General features: G+C 43.9%; 1 protein-coding gene across 1 annotated transcript in view; it reads left to right on the top strand.

Moving 5' to 3' along the window:
• The window catches only part of RPH3A (rabphilin 3A), a 116,579-nt gene extending 107,970 nt beyond the window's left edge, over positions 1-8,609 (top strand). The window contains exons 19-21 of the mRNA XM_075060132.1: positions 1,944-2,025; positions 4,408-4,504; positions 5,777-8,609. Of these exons, the coding sequence (XP_074916233.1) occupies positions 1,944-2,025; positions 4,408-4,504; positions 5,777-5,907 (310 nt within the window). The 3' untranslated portion in view covers positions 5,908-8,609. The remainder of the gene's footprint in view (positions 1-1,943; positions 2,026-4,407; positions 4,505-5,776) is intronic.
• Positions 8,610-13,459: the final 4,850 nt, after the last annotated feature.

Below are 13,459 nucleotides of genomic sequence, written 5' to 3'. Positions count from 1 at the left end.
TGTGTGCATTCCAGAGCGATTCCAAACTCAGGTTCTGATTCTTCGCTCCTCAAGACATACCAGTGTAAAACAGCTGTAGCAGAGTGGAGAATCAGACCCTCATTAGCTGACCCACCGTGATTGAAGTCTTGATAATCGTGTGGTATATACACAAAACAGTCTCGCCGTTGGCTGCAGGGCATGGTGGTGCATACGAGATTCGCTGTTCATCCCTGCTGCCCAGATTCTGATCTGTCCCATGTCCTTGCCATGAGCAGAGCCAGGCTGGCCTTTACTGCACGTCATGGTGGTGATGCCTCACTGCATCCAGAAATATGCATTTTTATTTTTATTTTTTTTAAACCATAACTCAGGTACATGTGACACTGCAAGAGGCAGGAAGAACACACAGTTATTCACGTTCTCAGCTTGCTGCAAAGTCAAATGACATGTCATCCATTTGTAAACTGGGCAAATTTTAATTTGAACCTCTTAATCCGGAATAGATATTCCACAGTTATCCTTTTGGGATAGAACTTCCCTCTACACCAGGGGTCGGCAACCTTTCAGAAGCTGTGTGCTGAGTCTTCATTTATTCACTCCGATTTAAGGTTTTGCGTGCCGGTAATACATTTTAACGTTTTTAGAAGGTCTCTTTCTATAAATCTATGAGATATAACTGAACGATTGTTGTACGTAAAATAAATAAGGTTTTAAAAATGTTTAAGAAGCTTCATTTAAAATTAAATTAAAATGCAGAGCCCCCTGGTCTGGTGGCCAGGACCCGAGCAGTGTGAGTGCCACTGAAAATCAGCTCGTGTGCCGTCTTCGGCTTGCATGCCATAGGTTGCTTACCACTGCTCTACACCTAAACCACATATATTCCGCCTGCCCCCCCTCCCCCCTGGTCATTTTCCATTTCCTTTGTCCCCTTACAACAAGAACACTTTCCCCCTAAAAAATGAAATTAAAAACACTGATAACCCCTGCCCATAGCCATCTGCAAGTCTTGTTTGCTGTTCAACAAAGTTGAATGTTTTTCCTCCAATGTCGTGCTTCATTCTCTCTCATGCTCAACAAATAGAACACTGAGATTTTTACTTTCAAAGGTAATTTAAACAAAGATTTAATTAACACAAACTGTACAATTTAGCATTGAGTTTGGACTGGACTGTTAAGACAGCTAATTGTTTCCATACTTATAAGTAAAATGAATTCAGTATGCTAATCTGTGCTTCATTAAATGCTAATTGATTATCAGTAGTAGTTGGGGTTTTTTTCGAGTCTCTCTAGACTAGTTTGTGTTTGCGCACTCTTGAAATTCTCTGGAGCAGAGGCACAGTGGAGTAGCTTGCTATGAAGGTTAAAAGTGGTTTGGCATCATATAATAACCAACTTGTCTACTGCTTGTCAGTGTCGTGATTATTTCAGCCTCGCCACGCTTGTAGCTCTCACTAGCATCAGTGAAGCCCTTTTTGAGTTTACGTGTATTTCCAGTTTAGTCCCTTGGGCAATTTCACACTCCTCTAGCCATTTCTTTGATCATCGCAATTTTCCATCGAGGTGCCTTGTGAGAAAATTGCGGAGCAGATTACAAATAAACTGCCTCCGTGCAATCTCTTCTACAAGCTCATTCTACAACAGATCCAAGCGAGAGGGGTGCTAGCTATTTGGATTTAGCATGATTCTTTTTAAAGGTTGTCTTACTAATTTAAGTACCAACAGTGCATCTATATACAGAGATTTATGCTGAGTTCAGTAACTAGTGCAAAGTTAATTGTTCTAGTCTTAGACTTTAACCTGATGATCTGAAACAGGTTTTTTTTTTACTCCATTTTGTTATTTTTATTAAGTTTTAACTTCCTTAGCTGCTATTCTTCCTGTCCAGAAACTCTTTTTTCTTTAGCTTGCAAGCTGGCTCTGTTCATTCACTTCAGTTCTAAACTGCTTTATTTTGCTCCTAGTTGGCTGAAACCTGACGTGGGGAAAAAGGCCAAGCATAAGACGCAGATTAAAAGGAAGACATTGAATCCCGAATTTAATGAGGTAAGGGTGGATCCATTTTTTTTTAAATGGGACAAACTATTAATTCTTTGTGCGTGTAAAACACAAGGCATTGCCAAGCGATAACTGCTTTTTCAGACTCCTTCCTGTCTTCATACTGTTCAGGGATATTTCTGAAATAAATGAGTACAAAGTTAATCGCCACCTATGGAGGACAGGATTATAATTCAAAATGTTCTGGAGAAATGGTCTGAAATAAATAGCATGAAATTCAATGAGGACAAATGCAAAGTGCTCCACTTAGGAAGGAACAATCAGTTGCACACAAGACAAAATGGGAAATGACTGCTTAGGAAGGAGCACTGTGGAAAGGAATCTGGGGTCATAGTGGATCACAAGCTAAATATGACAGAGTTCTGTGGAACCTTATAGACTAACAAACGTATTGGAGCATGAGCTTTCTTGGGTGAATACCCACTTCATCAGATGCATGAGTCAACAGTGTAACGCTGTTGCAAAAAGGAAATATCATTCTGGGATGTATTAGCAAGACACAAGAAGTAATTCTTCTGCTCTACTCCACACTGATTAGGCCTCAACTGGAGTACTGTGTCCAGTTCTGGGCACCACATTTCAGGAAAGATGTGGACAAACTGGAGAAAGTCCAGAGATGAGCAACAAAAATGATTAAAGGTCTAGAAAACATGACCTATGAGGGAAGGTTGAAAAAATTGGGTTTGTTTAATCTGGAGCAGAGAAGACTGAGAGGGGACATGAGAACAGTTTTCAAGTATGTAAAAGGTTGTTACAAGGAGGAGGGAGAAAAATTGTTGTTCTTAACTTCTGAGGATAGGACAAGAAGCAATGGGCTTAAATTGCAGCAAGGGAGATTTAGGTTGGAAATTAGGAAAAACTTCCTGTCAGGATGGTTAAGCACTGGAATAAATTGCCTAGGGAGGTTTTGGAATCTCCATCATTGGGCATTTTTAAGAGCAGGTTAGACACACACCTGTCAGGGATGATCTAGATAATAAGTCCTGCCATGAGTGCAGGGGACTGGACTAGATGACCTCTCGAGATTCCTTCTAGTCCTATGATTCTATGAGTCAGGAATCTTGGCAGCCTAATTGAAGCGTTTGATATTTTGGCCTTATCTCCTTGATTAGGGAGAAATATACATGCTAGATCAATCCCAATAATTGAGTGTCGTCTCCCCCTCTGTGAGACAGCGAGTGATCTAACTAAATCATGATTCTACACCACAGGTACATGGCTGAGATCTCTGCACTGACCGAATCACAGGCCCCACTATAACCTAGTCTCTTCCCACAATACAGTTTGGGCTAAGTGAGCAGCAGGGGTTATGTTGACCCTACGTGGAAAGCTTCTGGGGTGTGATCAGTTTCATAACTAGCTTCCAAATTCTCGAAACTCCTGAGAAGAAGTGCATGTAAATGAAGATTGCTGAGATGACACTGACAAGAAACTGACTGTTGTCCCCTAGACCAGAACTCTTCTCACCACATTCTCCTGCTGCTGGAAAGGATCATGGTTAAAACATCTTTGAAATGTATGGATAGTCTGAATTATTATTACAAAAAAAACCCAGCGATGACACACAAGCTCCCCATAAGACATTTTACCTTACAGAGGGCTTGATTCTGTGAGGTACTTTGCATCCTTGATCCCCACTGGCTTCCAGGAGAATTGGGAGCACCCCACACCTTTCAGGGCTGGGTTGTATTACTGGTCTCCAGTTTCTCCGTTGGCTTTAAAAAGGCAGTATGAACAGTGGTGCTCCTCGGGCAGCTGTTCTCCTGGGTTTAGCCTCGCTTCGCAAAGGACAAATGCCGTCCTTCTATGACTGATCCTTTGCTATGTCTAGAGATTGTGCTGAAGGGAAGAGCAGGTTCCCGCCATTCAAGCCTTGGACTGAGGAGGCTTTGTTACTGTGTGACTTGCAAAATAACACACAGGGTGGCCTAGTGGTCAGAGCAGGAGACTGGCAGTCTGGACTCCTGGGGGGGGAATCCTGGCCCAACGGATTTTTCAGAGGTGCTGAGCACCCGCAGCTCAGCACCCCAGAGAATCAGGCCAGAGTTCACCTCTGGCTCTGGAGTTGGCCAGTCTGTAAAATGGACAATCCTGGCACCTCGCCATGGCCTAGATGTCCGCTTGATAGGGGCCTCGCAAATGCCTATGATAATTATAAGGGGAGAAAACTTACCATGTACGTGCATTTAGAGCCAAGGATATGATCCACAGTCAAAGAGCAGAGTATGATTATTTGCTAGCAGTTTATTAAATCTCTGTGTGAGTCTTTTAAATTCAGTGTGCACAATAAGCTTTAGAATGTAATGCTTCCTTAGATTCTTCTCTTAAAGCTGGGGTTTGGGTGTAATTTTAATACTTTGTGCTTTCCAGGAGTTTTTCTATGACATAAAACACAGCGATCTGGCCAAGAAATCACTGGACATATCGGTCTGGGATTATGATATTGGCAAATCTAACGATTATATCGGTGAGTTACAGGCCTGTCTACTCTCTGCTGGTTGATGGGAACAGGGTGTTTCCCTGCAGTCACTCTGAGGTCGCACACAGTGCCAGGTCAGAGGCAAAGGATTGCTGACAGTTGGCCGGCTCTGCTTTGGAATGTGGAAGTGACCAAGGTGCTGGGTGCAATTAAAAACGGCAGGCACTTTGGTGGGGAGGGTGCTAAGAATGGGTTGGGCTTATCGGAGTGTGGCTGCAGTCTCTCTGCCACAAAGCGTTCTCTCTGTATTTGAAGTGTTCAGTGATTTTTAAATGACTCACCTGTCCTTAGCTCCTCGTCAATGCTCTGAAATACAAAGAAGTTTCATTTTAAGCATTGAAGTAGGACCTCGTGGGCAGCAGGTCCGGTGACTCAGCTGTAACTCCTCATGTTGCACCATTGTATAGAGGACCTTGGCTCACGAGCGGATTCTGCTCTAGGCTGATTTTATAAAATTTACCCATTTGACCCCTTTTTTTGGTCAGCACCTTTTTCGAACTCTAACTTGATGCTTGGCTCTAGATCAGAGTAACCTGGGGAGCAAGGAAACTTCAGGCCAGGTTGTGGCCTTTCTGCAGACGGGCGGGTGCCTAGACAGCTCTGCTCTCAGCCACGTGCCTTGAGCAGGGAGGAGCCAGAGCCCGGTCGCTTGAAGGAAGGGGAAGGTGGTATCAATAGTGCGTGGTGCTAGACCCCCCAATATCAGCGTGGCTATCTCCCTGCCTCTCTTCTGCCTGCACCCTGTACATAAATATCAAAGTAGCTGAACCTGTATATGCGGCTCCTCTATCCCAGCAGGATCGCACCACAGGAAGAACTTCTGCAGCTGCAGCTGCAGGGTACTGTAAAGTGCATCTGGATCTCCCATACCACGCTACTTCAGCTGGGTTAAGCCGACAATAATAGGAGGAGGGGTTGTAGGATGAGAACATGGTTTTAAAAACGAAATATTTCGTGTTGGTCTGTTCAGAACTCCTAGGGTCCAGGCTGTCCTGTGTGGACGGGTGGGGTGAGGGTCTCCCACTGGGGCGCCATTTTAGATGAGTTTCGGTCATCCGTGGTGCTGCCTCTATTTTGTGCTGACTGGAAGACCCCAGTCTCCAGAGCTTGTCAGTCTGGGCCCTTTTGCCAGCATTAAATTCACATGAAATTTTAAACTGGGGAGGAAAAAAAGAAATACAGAAAAAAGTGGCACCACAGAGATGGGTAATTGGAACCCTGGTGTCTTCTTTGACTGTCCTGCCTGCTTCTTTCCTGCAGGCGGATGTCAGCTGGGCATCACTGCCAAGGGGGAGCGTTTGAAACACTGGTACGAGTGTCTGAAGAATAAGGATAAGAAAATTGAACGCTGGCACACTTTACAAAATGAGAACCACGTTGCAAGTGATTAAGGTCCCCAGCACAAGTCTCTCTGAAGTCCACGTCCTCTGCCAAGTCACAGTAGATTTCCAGTGTCTGTCTTCCGAAGCCAATGCTACATGCCTTGTCTACATCTCCTTGGATCCCAGGAACGTTATGCTGCCCCGTCTCCTTGACGCCAGCATCCTCTGTTCACCATTTTCATCCCAAAGAGCAACCTGGATCTCGTGTGTTCAAATCCATTTCTGACAGTGCATCATTCTGATGTATGATTTTGTCAAGCAATAGCCACACACTGAGGATTTTCATTTGTCTTCATTTCTCACCGGTCTAACCTGCATCATAATATTGCTTCCTATTCTATTTGTTGAAGATGTTTGTTCTTGAGGTGGTGTTTTACTTGGGTGCTCATTGTTCTGTCCTCATTAACCCACATGCGTTTGTCTTTCTCTCTGCACGTCTCTTTCCATTCCTCATTTTTCTCTTCGCCAACTGAAATACTTTTAACATCAGTTCTGTCTGTTGGGATGCACAGTCATTAAACCTACCCTATTATTGTTTTCAGCATGTGATGGGGGAGCAGTTTGAAAGTTGGTATCGCAGCACCGGACAGTTCAGTTCATTTGATATCAATACCTCAGTTGCAATAAGCAAAAGGCTGTTTGTTCTGCTCTGGGTTTGGTTATAAACATAACTCAGTAACTGCATTTCCACTGTTATAATCTGGAGAGCACTAGGTATTTGGCTTCTTTTCCAAAGGGAACATTTTTGCAGTATATAGAGCTAGCAGACAGGGTGGTAAATAGTTGTGAGTTTTCACAGAAAGGACACTGAGTGTTATGGCATTTCAATAAATAACTGGAGATAGAGAGCCACCACCTGCGTGCTCATTTTGGAAACACCAGATCTGAGTTTTGATTTGTTTCAGACAAAATTAATTTTGGAACTAGGAACCTGCACATGCTCTTACTCTAGGAATCCTTCCTTGTCTTAGACTTGTGACCACCTCCCATTCCACTGAATATGGCTACATAACCTAGCAAATAGCTGTATTTTGGGGGCTGAATTTGTTAAGCTCTCTTGAGACAGTGTTTTCTGTTTCATAATAATTTCATAGATGTTCATTTTACCACCTGCAGGTGGGAAAACATTTCCTAAGGAGTTGACGTGTTTAAGTATTTGTTTTCCTTTTAAAATACAGCACTTAATGAAATTATCTGGGACAGTTAGTGGTCTTCCAACTTCAGTTTTCTGGTGAGTTTCCTTTTATTATTGCACAAAAGAAAGATTTGCTTCAATCTGTGCTTAATTTCTTGTTTGTGGCTATTTTATTTCATGTCTACTAAAAGAGTCGACAAGCTCTTGAATTGATATTGATCTTTTTGATACCAGTCTGATCCATCTGCTGTTTTGTACAACCTTCAAGCATAGCAATGTCAAGATTAGTACAGTAAGTACTCCTGGAATATATGGTCGCTCAGCTACAAACTTAGCATGCTAAACAGAACCTAAAGACCTTGGTTCAGGCTCCTTGGTTCATGACTCCTTTGCAGGCTGCTGCTCTCCTCTCTGCTATGGTGGTGGTGTTGCGTGGTGTGTTCTGAACTGAGCTGTACCTCAGTGTCCTTTAATTTTCTATTTTGATGAATTATTTTCTTATTCTTGGCTTTTTTCAGTAGAATTTAATAGTGCTAGTCATGTGCAATGAACATCTTTATAAAGCTTTAACTTCACAGACAGAGGGGAAAATCCAACCCTCTCTCCTGCATGAAGATTTCAATGGGCTGTCACTGTACTGTATTCCTGTGATGTGCTTTTATACAGAAGAAACTATAGGCTAGTAATTCTCCTACCTGGAGTCCTTCGCTTTCTTTATCCGCCGTTTCTTTTAGAGCCTTGAGACCCTGGGGGCAATCCCTGCAAGTGAAGGAAGTGCATTGCTCAACTGAATAACCTCACTCCTAGCGCATCACCAGATCGTGGGCCCTGCGCATCTCTCCTGAGCTGCTATTTTAGTTTGTGGATTGTTTCTTGTCCTCTTATGCAGTGTGATTCTTTCACGCTCATAGAACATAGATGTATAGCATTACAGGGAGTGCTGGCTCCTGTGGTCATTTAAATATCAATGTGATAAAACTGAGATGAGTTCTCTCTCCCTCCCTCCAAGGTGACTAAAGCTCAATATTGTTTGCATTGTTCTGAGTAAAACCAACAAAGGCTTTCTGCACCCTCAGACACCCGTGCACACAACACTGCAGGATGCTGTTGCTCTGGGCCAAACCACAGCAGGGGACTGTTGCACCATCGATTTGATAAGGGATCACATCCAGACTTGGTGCATGTCCCCTCCCCTCTTTCAACAGGCAGGTGGCAATGCTAATGTTCATGGTGCCTTCTTTTGATTCCCCTTCCCCCTCTGACTGCCCCTTCTCCCCAGCTGTGATTTCAGAGGGCCAGTCTTTTCTCTGCCTTAGAGTGGGTGGGTCCGTGCTGCAGGCATTTTATGGTTCATTCGGGTCAACCCAGAGTGTTGGAGTTGGGCCCATGATGTGAAGGTCACATCCTGACCTTTCCCAAGGCTGCGGGACTCAGAACTGGGTTTTCAGCTAAGGAACCTGCATGTCTATTCAGCCCTTCTTCCCTTTTCAGGATGGTGGTGCCATCTGCCCCCTGAGGTGACTGGTGTACTGAACAGGGCATACAGGCTGGGGCCAGCCTCTCTGAGCTGAATCTGCCTGGACACTTGTGTGAGGGAGGGTCCACTGAAATGTATAGGAGCCCTGCTAACTTCTTTTCCTCAGATTTCTCTCTGGCACTGCACCAAAGGAAACCAGGCCATTCCTAGTGGGAATGAATCCTGTCCTCTTCTCAATCAAATCTCCTGCCACTCACATCTAGGGGGAGCTGTGCCCATACTCAGACATTGAGGATTATCCGTGTCCTTTGATGTCAATGGAAAGACTCCCAGCGACCTCACTGGGTATCGAATCGGCTGCCCTGTGTATTTGGTAACTACCCCATGGAAATTCCTGGATGCCACGTTCTCTGCCCGTGCTGGGCGCAGGAGACGGCAGCCTGTCAGTTCCTGGCTGCAGGGTTTCTTCCCAGATGTAGTGCAGGACTTTCCTTTGTCCAGTGTAAAAACAAACTACGGCTCATAATGCAATGGCAGAGCAGCCTTCCAGCTGTGCACCTTTCTGCAGAGTGGACAGCCAGGCTGTTTCAGGCAGGCAAGGTTCGTTCTCCTGTTTTGCTGCGGGTAGTCACCTTGACCAGGCTTTGCAAGATATAGGAAAACAGAAGGGATAGTGTCTTGCTCCAGAGCTTCTCCTCAACAGTCCTTACGGGCTCTTTGTTCATTCTGGAGAGCTCGGTTTTCAGGGCTTCTTGTTGAAGCCCCAGCTCTTTTGCCTGGAAACTTGTGCCTTGAGCCAAAAACCACTCGAACCACCTGCAAAGGTTCCTTCTGGACAAGGGGCCCAGCTTCTTGTAGACACCTGCATCAGCCCCTTTGGGGAGGAGTGGAGGGTGGAAAGCCCTCCTTAACTCGGTAATGGAGGAACCTGACTTTACCCTGGGGTTTACAGTTAAACAGCTGGACTGGTTTACTATGACCAAAATGTCTCAGGCTAGAACAGTGCAAGGTTGAACCCTCCTTTGGGAGCAGACAGACTTCCACAGGAAAGTGTCCCACGGTCATTAAAGCACACACCCGATGCCGGGGTGGCCAGTAAAAGGCAAGACCGCAGTGTAGAGAAGATTTGCAAGGCAGCATAGGGAAATGCGCACAATCTTTCGCCAGATGGGACACCTTTTGCAGATGCGCTTCTGATTGTACAATCCAAATGTCTGGGGAATGCGATCACATTTCTATCAGCCTCTTCTGCTTGACCAAGCAATGATGATTATTCAGGGCCCGTCAGTTCTGGTTTGAAGGGATGGAGACAAGGGAATTTTTCTCTACATTGGTACGTTTATTTTCGGCATCTTAGATACAATGCCCCACACTGAGACACCCTTCCTAATTTATTTCAGAGCAATCTGACGGGGGTCGGGAGTTCAGTACAGTAATCTCTCCACCCTCTTCCTTTCCCTGGGTTAGACTCACTCTTCGGTGTGCATCTATATTGCTGCTTTCTCAACTCCTTTTGAACACGTGAGGTGGGTTCAGAAGTCAAAGCTGCTCTAAGGACAGAGGAATCCAGGAAGGCAGCCCCTGATCTCCAGTGAAGTCTGGGTTGTGAATGGCCATTCATTGCAAGTAACTGGAATTCTGAGTAACTCCAAGCTGCTGCCGCTGTGATGCAGAATAGAAACCCTCAAGTCTGAGAGCCTCTTTCAGCCAGTGGGATCAGTTAAAAGCAGAGGGCCTGATTCTTTGCTGTTCTGCACCCCGTGTCCTCATCTACACCGTGCTAAGAGGGCATAAAACACTAATGTTTGTGTACCTGCTGCCCAGGCATTTTGCACCACTGTGACTGCCACAACACAGTACAAGGTAACAGAGACTCAGGCCTAGGACATGAGTCATTGCTCTGGGACTCTAAAATGGATTTAGAAGTGTGTGAGATCTCTGAAATTGTTAACGCCAGCTCTCTGAAAAGCACGTTCTGCAGAGGAGCTCTTGAGATCAGAGTTCCTGCACAGCCCTGAAACATTTCTCTCCAAATATTAACCTAGTTCCCATTGAGATGTATTTATTTTTCTCTATAGTTGGGTGAAGAAATTCTGCTCAATGTTTTCTAGGCCCTGTGTCAGGAAAGCACTGAAGCACTTTCTTAAATCCACTGTCTTCAACTTTAAGCATGTGCTTAAAATTAGGCGCGTGCTTAGGAGCTTTCCTGAATGAGACCCTAGTGCCCTCCCAGCTCTGATGTTGTGTCTCCCATTGAGAGAGGTTGTATCTCCCTGAGGCTTAAGCCCTGTTTCCATACTGTTACATAAGGTTAGCTTCTCTGGCCATTCAGAATAGCTGATCCTTGAGGCAATTGCATCACGCAGGGTCATGGCTGCAGATTCTCCAGTCCCTGTTTCTTTATGGCCAACCCTGGCTGCATTGTCTCCATTGCTAGAATAGTCTTTTTTTTTTATTATTATTTTTTATTTATTTTTTATTTTTTTAAGATTAGGGTCATCAGAGCAGTTCACCGTACTCACTTGTGATCTCGCTAACCCATTATGCACATTTAGCTTATTTCTTTGCCATTTGAGTTCAGTGCCTCTCTGCAGTGTTGCTGCTAAGTAACCTGAAGATGTTCTCTTTATCCCCTGCTACCTGTAGATCTATGCTTCTCAGACTCTTTTTAAATTAAGGACATATTTCTGTTTCATGTCCTCGATTCCTAGCCTCATTACCTTGCATTTCTCTGCACAGAATTCCATAAAGTGCTAACTGTTCTCTGCCCCTAGACTCCTGAAGTCAAGTGAGATGTTATTGCCTTTGTCCTGTCGACCAACAGCTGCTGCTTTTGGCTCTGCCTTGCTAACTTTTGTATCACCGGCAAACGTTACCACCTCATTATCCTCTGCAAAGCTGTTCTCTTAGGCCATTGAGACGTAAAGTGAACAAACTGATGCAAACCCTTGCACTGATCCTTTTAACTTCCCGTGGCTGGTGAAGGCTGCTCATTCCTTCCATCCCATATTTTTTCCACATCTGAGTGTCTTCTATATTTTATATTCATTTATTTCTTCACTCAAGAAACTTAGAGGGATATTCACAAGGGCAGTTAGGTTTCCCCTGAAAGTTTAATGGGGGTTGTGTACTTTGAAAATGTCCTTCCATCCTTCCTTCGTTTATTGCACTTCTCAGCTATGTACAGAATCCAAATAAATTTTGTCCATAGTAGCTGATCTACCCTGAGAAGCCAAACTAAAATTGTCAATTCTACCTGTTTTGTTTTTCTGGTCTATTTCTGCCTTCCCTCTCCCATTTTCAGTACCCTTCCTAGTGGTAAATTTGAGCATACATGTCTAAAGTGCTCTCAGTCTTTTCTTAAATCTAAAATCTAAATCTTTTTTGCCAAATCTATCATTCCCTCCCTATTTTCCAGAGATTTTATATAAATTTACCTTTTTATGCTAAGTATATAAAAAGTGGTTTGCAAACAAAGCTTAATTTTCAAAGTTGGATGCTTATTATGGGGCATTAATTTGAGTTCTTACCTTGTCATAGGTGTCCAAATAATCTACATTAGACTCTACCAGTTCAGAACTGATCACCTTCGATGCTGAGTGGGGAAATTGGGCTCACAGTATTTATAGGTCTAGCAGTGTCCTATGCTGTAATGTTCTATTATAGAATTGACATAATAATTTAGCTAATCCTGATGTGTTAAGGAGCAAAGTTTGGATGGAGATGTTAATTCTTGGGGACCTCTTCTCCCTCCGCCCCTCCCCCCCCCCCAAACCTTCTAAGCAATTCCTTTAAAAGATAATGGCAGTAAAGTCTTCTTTGTGTATATACATTTTACACACACACACACACACACACACACCAATTAAACAAAGATTGACTTTACCTGGCAACTTCTTACCATTACTTCTCTTAACATTCCCAACTTGGTCTGCTTTACTTTTGAAGAAGTTATATTCAAACATTTTTCCATTGCTGATACCACTTTCTGAGTACTGCGTAAATCACATTAAATGTCTCCATTTCTCATCCGTTCCTGATTTTTGTATTGGCCATTTGTGACCTGACCTAGTTTTTTGCCTTTGTAAATAAAGCATGCACACATGGCTTGGGAATGGTGCAGGAGCCTTGTCTACTGATGTTTGCGTTCTAACTAGCATGCAGTGATTTTACAGCAAAATGTCAGTTTACCAATAATGAAAGAGAAATGTAACACAGAAACTAGAAATACTCTCCAGTCTTCCGCTGCATGCAGGTACAAACATCTTCTCTCTTTGTGTGATATCTAATAAAGTAAGACTATTGGAAAAAACCCAGACCAGCTTCTTGGTTTTAATTTTAATTCAACAACCTGATTGAAGGAGAGTCACTTCAGTAGAACCAGCAAAAAGCACTTCAATAGGACAACCAAATGGGCCAAATCCTGAGCTGGCATACATCATCATGACCTCGTTGATCACAATAGATTTACACCCGCTGCGGAGGATCTGGCTTAATATTCTAATGGTAAAAAGTCCTGCTCCGCTTCACGGTGAGTTTAGGGACGCAGTGCGTGTTTCAGGAATGGGTGTATACCATCCTGTGTTAGCGTGGGCTGACTTTAGTGAATGATACGACTTCAAATCGTAGGAACACTGTGGAAATGGCCTTTAGTCAGAATGGTGAATCCAAGACCTGAGGTCATGTCACTTCAATTGCTGGTTGGGATTATTATTCACTCGTGTCATAGTATTCTTTCCCAAATCTGAACCTTAGCATCCAGAAAATGAGATACTAGCAAGAATCCTCTAAGCTTAATTACCAGCTTAGATCCTGTAGCGCTGCCACCAACCAGGAATTCCAGTGCCTGGTACACTCTGGTCCCCCCAAAACCTTCCCTGGGGACCCCAAGACTCAGATTCCTTGAGTCTTACAACAAAGGGAAATAACCCACTTCCCTTCCCCCCTCT

The sequence above is a fragment of the Chelonoidis abingdonii genome, chromosome 22 (genome assembly GCF_003597395.2).
Source record: "Chelonoidis abingdonii isolate Lonesome George chromosome 22, CheloAbing_2.0, whole genome shotgun sequence".
NCBI lineage: Eukaryota > Metazoa > Chordata > Testudines > Testudinidae > Chelonoidis > Chelonoidis abingdonii.
This window is presented reverse-complemented; position numbering and strand designations above follow the sequence as displayed.